This window comes from Anabrus simplex, chromosome 14 (genome assembly GCF_040414725.1).
Source record: "Anabrus simplex isolate iqAnaSimp1 chromosome 14, ASM4041472v1, whole genome shotgun sequence".
NCBI classification, from domain to species: Eukaryota; Metazoa; Arthropoda; class Insecta; order Orthoptera; family Tettigoniidae; genus Anabrus; species Anabrus simplex.
Window position 1 is genome coordinate 6,143,832 of NC_090278.1, and position 16,424 is coordinate 6,160,255.

A 16,424-nucleotide genomic window follows, 5' to 3' on the forward strand; every position below is an offset into this window, starting at 1 on the left:
AGAACCATTCCTGAAGAGAAGTCGCACATCCAGATATTGGTGAATACCTCCATTGAACAGAGGCGTCCGTCTTCACTTTAGGACCACGGAGTACATCTAGCCGTGTATCTGATCATAGAAGCTTAAAGGGAATGTGGTTGGCCACTGCGAGTTTCCACCATTAACAGCCTACCGAACATCACGTGTGGCTGCTGCAATTTTGGCGGCCCACCATGGGACCTGTTTCCGGTGAGGAAGATATTGTTTACTCCGCTGCAACCAGAATTGCAGTTGACAGTGAAAGATTGTGGTGGTCAACAGATCCCAGTACCTCATCGGCCATTACTGCGCATTTTGTCAACTCTGGCCAATTCACTTGGCGAATTAGCTAACACTTCGACAATTTGTTTTGTTTTTTTAAATTCAAGAGCTAGAGAAGAATGGTCACTAGAGTGGTCATCATATACTTGCCACCATAACAGGACGACTAGTACACAGCCACACAAGGTGACATTTATGTGCACAACTGAACTGAGTAGGTTACAGTGTGTTAAGCACGCCTGGTTTATCAATCATTGAATAATCCTCCCACTAGTGCAGGAACACGGAAAGCCCTAGGGGGTGTTATAGGCCTTAACTCTTCCCGCAAGGGAAAGGAGGAGGCAACTGGAGCAGCCAGATCTTATAACTCATGTATGCGAGGATCGTAATCTGGTGGAAAGTACAGGTTGTACCGTTATTATCGACAACAGTGTGTGAACTGTAATTACTTCCAGCGAAGTACCTAGTGGCACATCTCCACTGAAATCAGATATTACTAAGGTTCAAACACCCCCAGGCCAACTCACCATCTACAGCTACTCGGTCATTGAAAAAAAAAGATGGCCCTCTCATATGTGTCATGTCCAGGTCTCAGAAGATATTCCTGTAGACAGACACTGGTGGCTGCACTGACATACATCACTTGATGTAACTCAGCTTGATGACAAATTTCATATTTGAGCATCTTCAAATACCATCCGACCTTGCATAATCTTGGGCTCAGAAAGCCCTCTGAGCTTTGCCCCTGAGATCTACTGCATAGTGCAACTCCATGGCTGAGTTGTCAACATCTTGGAATCGAATCCTTAGTTTAAGTCCCAGGCAGGTCGAAGGAATTAAATCCTAAATACTTAATTTCCTTGGCTCGAGGACTGTGCTGTCCTCAAGATTCCTGCAACTTACACATCACTATCCTCCAACACACTAATGTGCAGTTTCCCCAAAAAAGCAGATGCTGTCCACTCTAACAAGAGGGTCTACCTTAGAAAGGCTGTATCCGGCTAGCAAGATCAATACAAAATTATTATTTTAAAACATGTTCCTAGAAGGAAACCATAATTTAATTTCATTGATTGCAAATGTTAAAAACATTTAAGCTCCTTAAGTCTTTAGGTTTTTTCAATTGTGAAATTACCAGCGTTTCGCCCACGTGTAGCAGTGGGCTCATCAGTTGGAATGCTGCACCTTTCCAAGACGTGCTAGTGCGCCGTTGAGACACCGCTGCAAGCCTCCTGTGTAGGACAATGCGGTGGTGTCTCAACGGTGCACTAGTGCGTCTTGGAAACACTGGTAATTTCATGATTGAAAAAGCCTAAAGACTTCAGGAGCTAAGATGATTATTATTTAGAGTATTTTATTCGTATATTTTACATTTTATGGCCAATTATAAGAAGAAAAATGCTTCCAATATTTCTTCATCCTCTCAGATGCCGACGTCCTTTCTTCATAATGCCAATGTAGTTGGTCCGTAATTGGACATTATAAATTTTCCAGCTAACTCATTCCTGGTTGCCAGCGATTTGCCCCAATGTGCTAAGATGGGCTCATCAGTTGGTAAATAGCACACCTACCAAGATGCATGCACACCTGCCAACTTTACAAAACCAAAAAGTCAGGAGATTTAGAAATGAAAATCAAGCAAAATCGAGAGGACTCAGAAGATACAATTGGTCAAAACTGCTTATTCTACATGTCTTGCACAATACAAGAGTACTATGATATATTGTAACACTTATTGTCTCAAGATTTGACTGCTGCTATACGAGGCTACAAGGCTAAAAATTACACATCTCTATTCCCCCACAGGAAGTATGTGAGTGAGATCAGTTTGGGAAATTATTAAAGATTCGTTCTTACATCCTAAGGCCCAAAAACTAGCTGCCTATCATAGCCTAATATAAAGGGCACTAAAAACTCCCCTTTCGCCAAAAAGTTCAGAAACAGAACTAAATTACATAAGATAGTTGGCTCGGCACAATGGCTTTAAAGTAAATGTGCTCAATCGGTTAATTGATAAGATCAAAATTAAGTTATCGTCCAACCTAGTCCCAGAGAAATCAAAGACATACAGCTACACCACCCTTACGTATATTAGCCCAGCTATCCATCAGATCACGAATATTTAAAAAAAACGCAGCGTCAATATAGCCTTCAAGACAATAAATAATAATCGGAACATATTCCTCAACCACAGTAGAGTCAATAATAACAACATTTACTCAGAGTCAGGTGTTTATAGGTTAAAATGTGCCCAATGTGGGTTTACATATTTTGGACAAACCGGGAGGAGCTTTTACACGAGGTATCTGGAACATTACAATGCTTCCAAGCATAATAAGTATTCGGCCATGAGCCAGCATATGACTGAAACAGGCCATAAGTTCACCTCTACAGAAAATGATTTGACGGTCATTAAAAACCTAAGCAAAGGGAAATTATTGAACGAAACAGAAAACTTGTACATTTATTTGGACCAATCTTATAACAAAAATAATAATCTTAACGATGCCATCGATGACAAAAATCCGTTATATGAAACAACTCCGAGGTTAATCCAGACCATAAATCAGAATAAAGTTCCCAGTATGTTTAAATCACAGAACGCATGCGCTCCAATAGCCACACCTAATGCCGGGCCCGCCCAATCCAATTCAAGTAACGCCTCTCAAGCAACAATACAGACGCACAATTTGAATATCATGTCCCCTTCCCCACCAGGCTCCACCCCTCCGCTTCAGCATCGGTACTACACTAGGAGCAAGCTTAGCCGTTTAGACACAACCGGAACAATGCATCCCAGCTAACGTCGACAAGACAAGTAAGTTCATACGATAAACACTCACTCTACTTTATTACCGTATTGGGTTCCACATTCATCATTATAATTCCCCGTTTTTTCTCTTATCCAGTTACAGACAACTCATATTCCTCCCAGATTGAATATGCACCAATGGGAAGTTTATCCACAAGAATGACGGAATATTTTTATTCCGATAAACAATGATTGAAATCAACAATATGTATCCTACTTACACGCTTCAACCTTAGAACATAGTCATGCTTCTTTCTAAAGGAATATTCAAACTATTTCAAACCCTAACATGAACGACTTTAACCAAGGTTCCGGTATTGTTAAAATTTCTTACGATCAGGCGACCACATCAGCTGATGAAACCCCTATTCACGCTTGACCAATCCAATCCACAATTGGAATTCTAGTCATTATAAAATAAGTTAATACAAATTTCATTGTTCATAATACGAACAGAATTCAGAATAAGGTCAACGAGATTTGGATAAGAAATGTAATTAAAGCATTGTACAAAAGAAAGCCCTCTTAAATTTACAATTATATAAATTTCATTTATTTTTTGCCCAAATGTTGTCTTTGTTTGAATGGATTTCATTTCCAACTACATGTGGACTATAAATTGAATATTAACGATTTTATCCAAGATTCCGGTGTTGTAAAAATTCGTATGACTCAGGCGACTATAACAGCTGAAGAAACCCCAACTCACGCAGTGATAAATTCTAGTCAATACTATTGAGAAGCCCCAATTCAAGTTGTGATCAATCCAATCTGCAATTGGAGGTCTGGTCATTGTAAAAAATGTAATTCATTGTTCATAAATTCTGGCAAGGTTAATGCACTTATTGTATATACTGTACATATTGTAAACTGTGTAAATAGCATAAGACAATTGTATTTAGTATTAAGTTAGTTTACTATAAGTTCCAATGTTTATATTTTTAATTCTTGACCTTAGGATTAATATAGGCTGAAGATGCCCATAACTAGGGCGAAACATGTCCCTAACTGGTGTGTTTCATTCATGTAGAATTTAACCACTAAAAATATATATTTGTATTGAAAAGGTGGACACAATAATTTTAATCTTGAAAGAGTTTACTGATCAATTTACCTCGGAAACCAAATAACAGAGAGAGCAAGAATGCCAGAAAACAATCAACTGAGGTATCTAGATTAGACTTTCAATCACACATGCTTTCACCTACAGCTAATACCACTCGGACGTGTTGTTATATGAGACAATGATGCACGGCGTACCAGTCCGGTTACACATATTTAACTCGGCTGACAGAGCAGAAGAACAACACGGGTTCAGGAAAGGTCAAAGTACTGTCAATCTTACCTTTGCAGTCAAAATGCTCACAGAAAAGTACTGGGAATATGGAAAAAAATCTTGTTATTGCATTTGTGGACACTGAAAAAGCATATGATAGTGTTACTCAAAAGAAGATATGGGAATGTCTGGAAGACCTAAAGGTGCCAAAGTACTTCAAGTCAAGATGCTACACCAGAAGTGCCACAGCTGTGTCCAGATAGGCAACGGATGATCAAAATGGTTTGAAACAAAGAGAGGTGTCCAACAAGGAAGTGCCCTATCCTGTTTGTAATAGTAATGGACATGGTCATAAAATCTATCAAGAAAATGGACAGTGAGCCAAACACCCTGGTATTTGCTGATGATGTGCTTTTATAGGGAGAGACAGAAGCTGAAGTACAGAAGAAACTTAACGAATGGAACAATACATTCAAAAATTTTGAACTGAAGATGAGCAAAACAAAGACAGTGGAAATGACCATCAACAGCGAAGGAACAAGCTCAAACATATTTCTAGAAGCACAATCTTGAAAGAAAACACTGTTAGGCAGGAAATACTCACTAGGACAGAGAAGGCATCAAACTTCTACAGTCAAGTCAGAAATTTTTTCTGGGAATGCAAAATGCCACATAAAGCAAAAATAATCATGTACCACACTTATTTCATACCAATCCTCATGTACGGTTTAGAGACATGTACCCTACTAAACAAAGACTTCAGTAGAATCCAAGCAACTGAGATGAGATTCATAAGAATCATGAACCAAACTACCAGAAAGGACAAGATCACAAATGAAGTGAATAGGAAAATAGCTGGTATCGAGGTTCCTATTACCAGTGTCATAAAGAAATGCAGATTTCAGTGGTATGGGCACATAATGAGAATTAACAGGGAAAGAAGACCTGCCAGAAAATATTTTGACCTTCATCTCATAGGAAGAAGACCAAGAAAATGCTGGATAGAGACTGTAAGATCAGATGTGGAGGAGAGAGGACACAAATGGGAGGATGTACTGGATCAGATGTTGTTTTTTTAATAATTTTTTTTTTTTTGCTAGTTGCGTTACGTCGCACCGACACAGATAGGTCTTATGGCGGCGATGGGACAGGGAAGAGCTAGGAGTGGGAAGGAAGCGGTCGTGGCCTTAATTAAGGTACAGCCCCAGCATTTGCCTGGTGTGAAAGTGGGAAACCACGGAAAACCATCTTTAGGGCTGCCGACAGTGGGGTTCGAACCTACTGTCTCCTGAATACTGGATGCTGGCCGCACTTAAGCGACTGCAGCTATCGAGCTCAGTGGAACAGATGTATGAAGACAGAAGGAGATGGCGAGCACTTGTACACCACACCTGGGAAACTGGAGTTAGGAAATGATGATGATAGAGCAGTGTGTACCAGTCCGTTTACGGGTGCATATGGGTTAATATCTTTAATTTCTGTGATCCTGATATTGCTATTTAATAATAATAATAATAATAATAATAATAATAATAATAATAATAATAATAATAATAATAATAATAATCCCGTGGGGGGTTTGCCTGTTCCCCTATCGGGCGCGTCCCAGGTGGCGGATCGGGGGGCTCGCCGGACTTGTCCAGAGGGCTTGAGGGAAATAAAATACCTCTTGCGGACCAAAAACAGGCACAGCCAGAAAACATCTTGAGGCAACCTCTGAGGCTCAATACCTTAGTTGTAACTATGAGATTGACAAAGATCAATCTCCCCATTATCTTCAACTTACTAGCATGATGGCAACGTCAGTTAATGATACTACTACCCCAGGCCCTAATATTCATACTAGGTTTTCTCTGTCATCGGATTCTGGGGGACCGAGAACATCATGCGGGAATGTATCGGAGCTTCCCAAATCTCTTCGCCCAAAGGAAAAACATTTTATTGGCACTTTAAACATCAACACGCTTCGCAAAATTGGAAAGTTGAAGCACTTAACAGACACATTAGACCAACTCAACATCCAAATTCTGGCACTCCAAGAAACTAGGTACAGTGACGAAAATCATTTTGAATCAGGAAACTATAGAATTTATAAAGGTAAACCAGCTACCCTCCTCCCTAACAAAATATTACAATTTGGCACTGGTTTTGCAGTGAGAAAAAATATCACAAATTCGGTATTATACTTTACATCTCCTTCTGAAAGAATTTCGCTAATGACAATCAAATCAGGAAACAAAGCTTATACACTAATCAATGCACATGCACCTACAAACAATTACAATCAAAAAGACCCACAGAAGGTAGATGACTTCTGGGAATTACTAGAAGAAACTACAGCCAAAGTTCCAAAACATCATGTCAAAATTCTGCTGGGGGACTTCAATGCACAAATTGGCAAAGAGAAGAAATTTAGGACCACTGTAGGACTTTACCCTGCTCATAAAAGAACCAATAAAAATGGAGAACGTTTAATTGGCTTCTGCGAGAATTTTGATCTAAAATTGATGTCAACCCATTTCCTGGCACTTCCACAAAAGAAAATGACATGGAGATCCCCGAACATACATTTAGGAGAATTTCAACTAGACCATGTAGCTATTTCCAAGAAAAACCAAAAAGAAATTATGAACGTTAAAGTCAAAAAGGGAATTATTGACTCCGACCACCACCTATCTCTTGTTAAAGTAAAGTTTCAACCCAACAGGAAGAAAACCAAAACAATCAGGAACCCAAGAATCGACCCTGAATTTCTGAGACAGAACTCAGACAATTTCCTTGCGAATATCTCCAACGATGCTCCTTCAAACTGGCTAGAACTCAAGGACACACTCTTGAAAGCTTCACAAAACATCAGCAATCCCCCAAGGAAACGCAAACACAGGTGGTGGAATGACACCTGTGACAAGGCCATAGAAGTCAGAATTAGGTCCTGGCTAAACTGGAGTTCCCATAAAACTGATCAAAATCGTGATGAATTCTTCAAAACACAGAAACAAACCTCAAAAATCATCAGATCTGAAAAACGAAAATATGATCAAAACAGACTGGTAGAAATAGAAGATGATTTCAAGAAAAACAATACACGGAACTTCTACAGAACATTCAGAGAAGAATTATCCAATTACCAGGCACCTAGTCTCTGTTTCAAACGTACAGATGGGACTTTGGAAACAAGTAATAAGGGAAATTGTGAACTCCTAGCAAACCATTTCATGGACCTTTTAAACTGTGAATCTCCAAAGGAACAATTCACCTATGAAAAACCAACACCTAATCCAGATTCAGAACCCCCCACATTACAAGAAGTCAAACAAATAATCAGAGATTTAAAAGACAACAAAGCACCAGGAGAAGATGGAATAATCGCTGAAATGTTGAAAATTGGTGGTGACAAACTGGCCCAGAGTATTCAAAAAATCTTACAGGACATTTGGTTTTCTGAAGAAATTCCGGAGGATTGGAAATGTGCATTGATTCACCCACTTCACAAGAAAGGAGACAAATCAGATATTAACAACTACAGAGGAATTTCTCTCCTCTCACTTGTATATAAAATCTTCTCTAAAGCTCTACTTAATAGATTAGAGAAACAAACAGACCACCTGATCGGAGATTATCAGGCTGGATTCCGAAAAGGGAGATCCTGCGCAGAACAAATCCTAAACCTAAAAACCATACTACAGATTCGCAAAACCAAACAAACAGTAATCACCTTTGTTGACTTCAAAAAAGCGTATGATTCCATAGATCGGCAGACCCTGTTCAACATACTAGAGGAATTTCAAGTCGACAGGAAAACGAGGGAATTGATTAAACAAACTCTGACCAACACAACATCAAAAGTTAAGTTCTTGGGAGAAATTTCTGAACCGTTCGAAATCAGAACTGGCGTCCGACAGGGAGATGGACTATCCCCACTACTATTCAATTTAGTTTTGGAAAAAGTGATTCGTGAATGGAGAAAAGAAACTAAAGGTATAAACATTGGCAGACTTCTTAAAGACAAAATTCACCTTGACTGCTTAGCTTTCGCAGATGACCTTGCGATCCTTTCGAACAACAGACAAGAAGCAATCCAATCCATAGAAAAGTTGAATGAAATAGCCGCAAAAACCGGACTTCAAATTTCATTTGAAAAGACGCAGTTTATGGAAGGAACTAAATCAAGATTCGACAATCAACCATTAATCACCAACTGTGGAATAATTTCCCAAGTAGACAAATTCAAATATCTAGGTGAAATTATTCAGCCAGCAGGGTTAAATCAGGAAGCTAACAAAGAAAGAACTGCTAAACTGCAAAGGGCTTACAAAATCACATGGAACAGATACAACAAAAGATGTATATCAAAAAATGCAAAATTACGACACTACAATACAGTCATCAAACCAGAGGCACTTTATGCATCTGAAACACTGATCATTGGCGGCAGGTCACAAATGAAAAGCATTGAGAAACAAGAGAGGAAAATTCTCAGAAAAATCCTAGGACCAAAGTTCGAAAATGGAATTTGGATGAAAAAGAAACCACACAAAATTTTTCAATTCACAGAAAAAATCACAGATACCATCAGAAAGAGACGACTAAAATTCTACGGACACCTACACAGAATGGATAACAACAGGCTGACAAAGAAAATTCTAAATCTAGCTCTAACCCTGAAAATCCACAACAATTGGTTAGCAGAAATTCATGAAGATCTACAAGAAATGGGTATTGAGGACGAAACCATTCAAGATAGAATGAAATTTAGAAGCTTAGTAAACAAACATAAATTTGCAGAGAAACCAACAAGAAAAAATACAGGCTGGACAGAAACACGCAGAAAGGAACACAGTGAAAAAATTAAGAAATATTGGGAAGAAAAGAAGAAGAAACATTGTGCAAAATAAGTTCAAACGCGCTCCACAGCTGGGCACAACGAATCAAAAAAAAAAATATATATTTATTTATTTTTTACGAGGGAAAGTGTGGGAAATCTTTCATTAGACACTTGTGAGGGTCCGCACTCCACAAGCGTGTGATATTCCTACTCACTAAAACCTACACACCCTTTTCCCACGACGTATATTTCCGCCCCGGAACCGCTCTCGCATTACTTCAGGGCGGTGTCGTGCTAATTTCTCAGGTTTCTTCTTCCTTATTTCTCCTTACTACCGTTCAAGAACATTCATATCTCTCTTTTTCTGATGCAGGATGCCTTCTACATATACTGCTGTCTGATCCCAAGATTCTTGGTTTCGTAGCATCACCTGCACAATAGTTTCTGGTGTCAACTCTCCTGGCTCAGTATATAAACATCTTCTCTGAGTTGACCAATGATAGCATACGAAAAATGTGTGAAATACATCGTCTATATCATTGCAATAAATACACACCAAGTCGCTCGCTCTACCTACACTATGTAGAAATTTCCGGAAGTATCCGTGACCCGTCAATAGTTGTGTAATGTAAAAGTTAACCTCGCCATGAGCTCGGGCAACCCAATCAGTTAGGCGTGGTATCAACCGCTTAGTCCATTTTCCTCGAGGATCTTCCTCCCATCTTTGCTGCCACCGCTCCATTCGTTGCCTATAAGCTAGCTCCTTAGCGCGCTTCTTTCCAAGCTCTCCTTGAGTTTGCCAGACTTCCCGTCTCTCTAAGGCAAGTAAATCAATTGGTGCTACTGCTGCTATCGTAAGGACCGCAGGTTCGGATACTGTGCGATATGCGCTTGTAATACGCAAAGTTGATCTCCGCTGTACCGCAGCTATCCTTCGCCGGTATTTTTCAAACTTCAGAGATTCAGCCCAGACTTCGGCACCATAAAGAAGTGTCGAGTGAACTATCGACATCAGAAGTCGTTGTTTGCTAGACTTCGGACCTTTAACGTTGCTCATTAATCTACTCAGCACAATCGTTGTTTTCACCGCCTTACCTGTCACCCGTTTGATATGATCCCAAAAAGTAAGTTTGGTATCAAGTGTCACTCCGAAGTACTTTATACTTCTAGATGTTTCGATTTCTGTTTGTCCAATATACATTGGAATGACGGTCATGATCCTTTTTCTTCTCAAGAGAACAATCTGTTTTATGATCTGCCAGCTGTAATCTGTGATTCGCCATCCAATCTTTCACCCGTCGCATTTCTTGATTTAGCTTAAACTGAGCCAACTCCAAATTTCGAGCAACTATCAAAACAGCTATATCATCAGCATAGCCCACTAGCATTGTGTCTTCCGGCATCTCTAACCTCAACAATCCATCATACACTATGTTTCACAGATTTGGGCTAAGGATGGACCCTTGTGCTGCACCAGCTGTGAGCCGTTTCACTCTCTGCACATCTTCTGTGTGATATACTAGAGTACGATCTTTCAAATAATTTCTCATTATGCGCATGAGATACTCAGGTAGTTGAAAGTATTTTGAAGCGCTTCCAATGTCATTCCAACTTATCGAGTTGAAAGCGTTCTTAACATCCAGGGTCACAAGGAGTGTCACTTTTCGAGAGTGATGATTACCCATTTGTGCCCTTTTAGCTGTATTCAACACTGCCCATACTGCATCGATTGTCGAATGCCCTCCTCGAAAACCATGTTGACGATCAGAGAGGTCCCCAGCTAGTTGAACTGCTGAAAGTATTCTTGGCTGCATAAGTTTCTCTAATCCTTTATCAGCAGTATCCAGCATAAATAATGATAATAATAATAATAATAATAATAATAATAATAATAATAATAATAATAATAATAATAATAATAATAATAATAACAACAACAACAACAACTATTGCATTTCCTCCAATGCCTTCCTGTTTATTATATAGTAGAATTCATAAACACGAGTTCTGAACACAAAAGATAGAGCAAATAAAGAAACTATACTTACTTAATAACTGCAGTGGCTAAGCTCTCAACAGGATCACTGTCCATCTCAGCATCCTAAAACATGGAAAGAGAACAATCCTCTATTAATCCTACACTGCATGATTTTTTATTTTCTCCTTATTTTAATTCTGAACACACAATCTCATATAGAGTAAGGAAAAATACTTTTAAAATCCTTGAAATTGTTTTGGCAGATTTATATCCTGAAAGTCACATGTGACTAATTAGTACCACCATGCAGAGGTGCAATCCTTTGAAGTGGGTTTTCAGGATTCCCTCACCAGGAAAATTTTTGAGTCAAATTCAAAGTATCCTCCTACCTTCTCGATAATATATAGATTTATTAAACACACTGTGTACTTTTAACAAAGAATGGTTATAAGGTCCCTTGAAAGTTATCATCATTTGCATAGAAATTCAGGGAATTTATCCTCTCTTTACAATCAATCAAGTGGTACTGAGGGCAATACAAGCCGCAGAGCATACAGGAACACTGGGTTGAAGCATGATGGTAACCTCGTTGGTGACAAATTCTGTGGTGAAAGCCATGCGCTGCAGTCCGCATGAAGACATGTCAGAGTTCAAAGTTGGACTCTTTCCATACATCTGTGTTCATTGCAGGATCTATTGCTGCAAGCTTTTGCTGTCTTTGTTCGATGTGGGCCTCATATGCTGGGGTGGATTCTAGATTATTACTTATCATTATCCCCCTTATGAAAAAGTCCGTGTCTACCAGTTTGTACACTAACCGTGTCCGAACTGTTCTGTGTAGCTGTAATGCTCTTTTCAAGTAGGTGGCTTTCATAGCTTCCAGTCTCCCCAGGTTGGCCATAGTGAGGTGCATCCATATTTTCCTGATGGCACAGCAGGCTATTGGAGCTATCTTAATGTTAAAGAGAATGAGGGCAGTTCTTACTGATAGTTTCTCAATGCTCTTTATTTCAAATATGGATTTGATCGCTGCAGTGCATCGTTCCTCTATGTGTTTAGTAAATGTCTTCCCAGTTACTTGCAAGGTTAAGCCTAAATAACGATACGAGTTTACCAGCTCTAGTTTGTTATTGCTGCACTCAAAGACATCTTCTCGATGATGACACCCCCTTTGCCCTTCCCAACAACAATCTATTCTAAGGTATTTCATATTACACAATAAAATTTGCACATTACTAGTTATTTCTGTCATTAAACACTCTTTGCAGCTTGTTTCACACCCAGCAGCTGCTTTTCAGTGTGGATTTTCTTGAAACATCCTTCCCCTAGTGATGGCATTTAAGCCTTCTGAACCATACTTCAGTAAATACACATTTGATATTTGAATTAGCCTTGTCAATACTTTTAAGTTATTTGCCATATAATCTTCAATACCACTGAATAAGACCTGCACCCTTATTTTGAAAGAACTAAATTTTAAAAAAAAAGTGAAGCCAAAATTATTTACAATATTTACTAACACACATCAAATGATTAGAAAATACAAATAAAAATAAACAAACATTTCCAGAACGAAATCCAACGAGTTCATTCAACATCATCATCATCATCATCATCATCATCATCATCATCATCATCATCAGTACCAACTTCGGAACTTTCATCACCATCACCTTTCCACAAAATGTCGTCATCGCTGCCGTCCATAGCATTAGAAACGCTACATTTCCTGAAGTTCTTTCGTATGAGTCTCCAGGAATACGATTCCATGCCGCCAAAATCCATGAACACAGCAGCTGAACTTCCGGGTGCTGAATGTGACCAGTTGGCGTCAGTGCCAGTTAGACACCGACGAGTGATGAACCGACCGCGCAGGACACAAATCCAACTACGAGCTTTTTAACCGCAACAACTTTCATATACGCTATTGGAGCTGGAATTACCGCGGTTGCTGGCACCAGACTTGCCCTCCAATGGATACTCGTTAAAGGATTTAAAGTGTACTCATTCCGATTACGGGGCCTCGGATGAGTCCTGTATCGTTATTTTTCGTCACTACGTCCCCATGCCGGGAGTGGGTAATTTGCACGCCTGCTGCCTTCCTTGCATGTGGTAGCCGTTTCTCAGGCTCCCTCTCCGGAATCGAACCCTGATTCCCCGTTACCCGTTACAACCATGGTAGGCGCAGAACCTACCATCGACAGTTGATAAGGCAGACATTTGAAAGATGCGTCGCCGGTGCGAGGACCGTGCGATCAGCCCAGAGTTTTTCAGAGTCACCAAGGCAAACGGACCTGACGAGCCGACCGATTGATTTTGATCTAATAAAAGTGTCCCTTCCACTTCTGGTCGGGACTCTGTTTGCATGTATTAGCTCTAGAATTTCCACAGTTATCCAAGTGAAGTGGTACGATCTAAGGAACCATAACTGATTTAATGAGCCATTCGCAGTTTCACCTTAATTTGGCTTTCATGGCTTAATCTTTGAGACAAGCATATGACTACTGGCAGGATCAACCAGGGAGCTGGCTGGCTCAGGAGCCGAAACCGAGCGTCGTAGCCTGCCGCTGACGAGTGCGGCCTGCGGGACACAGACTTGCTTTGCTCCGTTGGCCGGCCAAGTGGCCGCCAACTAAAATTTCATAAGCCGCCGAGCACGGGCTCTCACCCGGCCGGCGTGCCTTCACTAGGGATCGAGTTCCTTTACCATCCATCGTCACACCTCCAGTTCGTCCGCTGCTGAGGCTGGCAGGACTGTACGAGAGGCGTACGACACTACATTCTCACGCCCGAGTAAGGGCGAGCAGTTACCAACATTACTGAGCGCCGCATATGAGCATGAACACTGGGTGTGCAGAGGCTCACAGCATTGCAGTCGTGGGCAGGGAGCCTGCCGCTCTCAAACACAGCAGCTGAACTTCCGAGCGCTGAATGCAACCAGTTGGCGTCAGTGTGTTATTATCATCTGTCATCCATTCTGTATAGAGCTGTTTCAAGGCTGTTTTAAATGAACGGTTCACGCAGACATCCAGCGGCTGTAGCGTAGACGTCATCCCGCCCGGAACGACTGCTAGGTCGCTTTTCCCATCCTTGATATGTTTCTTCACAGCGTCTGTTGTGTGGCCGCAGTAACTGTCGAGAACAAGCAAGCTCTTTTGTCCCAATAATGCACCAGGGCAATGTTGCCACACACACTTTACCCAGTCCATCCAGTCGGAGTTCTGAGATCTGACGATAACACCAGCGGGTAGATTTTTAGGAAGCGTCTTTCGTTTGAGAACAATGTACGGCGGCAATTTGGTTCCATCGGCAAGAATACACAACGTTAACGTACACTGTTATTTTTCATTACCACCTGTTCTAATGGTAACACTTTTCGTACCCTTAACATTCACAGTCCTGTCCACTGGCATTTCACAGTAGACTGGCGTCTGATCTGCATTGCCAATTTGGAAAAGCAAATATGCATTTTCCTTCCACAACCGAATTATGTGACGCTGAAAGGCAATAACTTCTCATCGAAGGCACCAGGAAGATGCTGTGAAATTGAGGTACGCCTTCATATGCTCAACCCATTTGTTTTATAAAAATTACAAACCCATCCTCGGCTTCCAAACCCTTCCGATGAAAGTTCCTTTGCAATCTCTAATGCCTTCAGCTAACACATTTTGGTTGACACACCATATCCCAATTTCTGCCGTTCTGTCACATATTTATTAAGTTTTTTTTCAATTTCTGGAAACTGTACACTCAGTCCATGAAAAGCTCTACAATCACCATTAAATGTTAATAGCACATTGTTCTTCTTACTCCAATTGCAAATACACGACTCGTCAATATCGTATTTCCTACCGGCGGCATGATTTCCAATAATTTTGGCTTCCTGAACTACTTTCAGTTTCTCACTCGCAGTAAAAGATCGCAACCGCTTTGTGGAATTCATGCTGATACTCCGAGAACGTGCGTGATAATGATGCCAAGCACAGAAGTAGCGTATACTGAGAGCGGAGAGAGCATTGTTGCCAAGCCGCGCCAGAGGTGATGCCCGATTTATGCGCATTCGGAAAGATAAATTTCCCAAAATTTTAAATAAGACCCGCACCCAATTTTGGAAGCAATATTTTCGAAGAAACAGTGCGGGTGGTATTCGAGATTATACGGTAATATCGTATTCACAAAGATGCACACACGAGATGCTGTCAATTGTGCACACTGTTTTATTTACAAATTATATACACATTAAAAGTTGCACATCAAATGAACCACCATCTTGAACTCAATCGATTGCCACATTAGCAGGTCAACCGACTACGGAATACTTGACAAGATCACACGAGTTCACATACTTCAGTAACAACTCAACTCAACTCAACAACCCAAAACTCCTTTATATATCTTGCCCGGCCAGGCTTCCAGAAAAGTGTGACACAACAGTTTCTTGTATCTTCTCGAGGATGTTCGTCGTGTGCTGTCTAGGGATCACCACTACTGCAGGCATGTCGGAGACGTGAGATCTGTACATTAAGAGTCTTCCATCAACCTGGAAGTTCCTGTAGCACATCTTGAATTCCCTCGGGGCGAGTCGACTATCAGTGTTCTGTCTCCTAATCCACTGCGTCACAGTCCTACAGGGCTTGTCTTGTTCTTGCTACTGCTTAATTACTCCCAGATCAAGTTCCTTTTTGATGATCGCAAGAACAGTTTCATTGGGTTTGCTCTGGTGTTTTTGTGGAAACTCCCTCTCAACAATGGTGCTACTAGCTGCAGGTTCCATTGCCGGGTGCCTAGATAAAGTGTCTGATCCTATTTTATTGGTGACGGATTTCATAAAGTCCTTTAAGGTGTGTCTCAGCTCCTCTTCTTCACTTGGTTGAAGATGCGTTAACTGGATATCTCCCAGGTCTACGTCGACTTCTACATCATTGCGAGTCCAGAGATTTCCATCGTGCCAGGCAACCCTCAGACGTCTATCTTTTCCCCCCAAAAAACTTCATGAGCAGCATAGTCTAGGATCACATTGTATTCTACCAAAAAATCATGACCTAATATAATGTCACGTATTAGGTTCTGAATCACTGCAATGTTAACTACAATAGGTAGGTCCATGCATTTAGCGGTTAGGTTAGTCTGTCCTTGGATGGAATAGGTTGAATGATCTAACACCGAATTTTCTCAAAAGACATAATAATATAGACACAGGAACACCACTCAAACACGTAACACACAGATAAGA

The 16,424-nt window shown here is 40.6% G+C and overlaps 1 protein-coding gene across 7 annotated transcripts in view; it reads right to left on the bottom strand.

Annotated features, from left to right (window-relative positions):
- The window catches only part of LOC136885706 (uncharacterized), a 101,412-nt gene that overhangs the window by 17,359 nt on the left and 67,629 nt on the right, over nt 1–16,424 (bottom strand). For all 7 annotated transcript variants that reach the window (XR_010861591.2, XR_010861590.2, XR_010861589.2 and 4 more), the window contains one exon: nt 11,262–11,314. Coding sequence is in view for 2 of the 7 variants with exons in the window: in XM_067158424.2 (XP_067014525.2) it covers nt 11,262–11,314 (53 nt within the window). In the remaining 5 variants the exon portion in view is untranslated. The remainder of the gene's footprint in view (nt 1–11,261; nt 11,315–16,424) is intronic.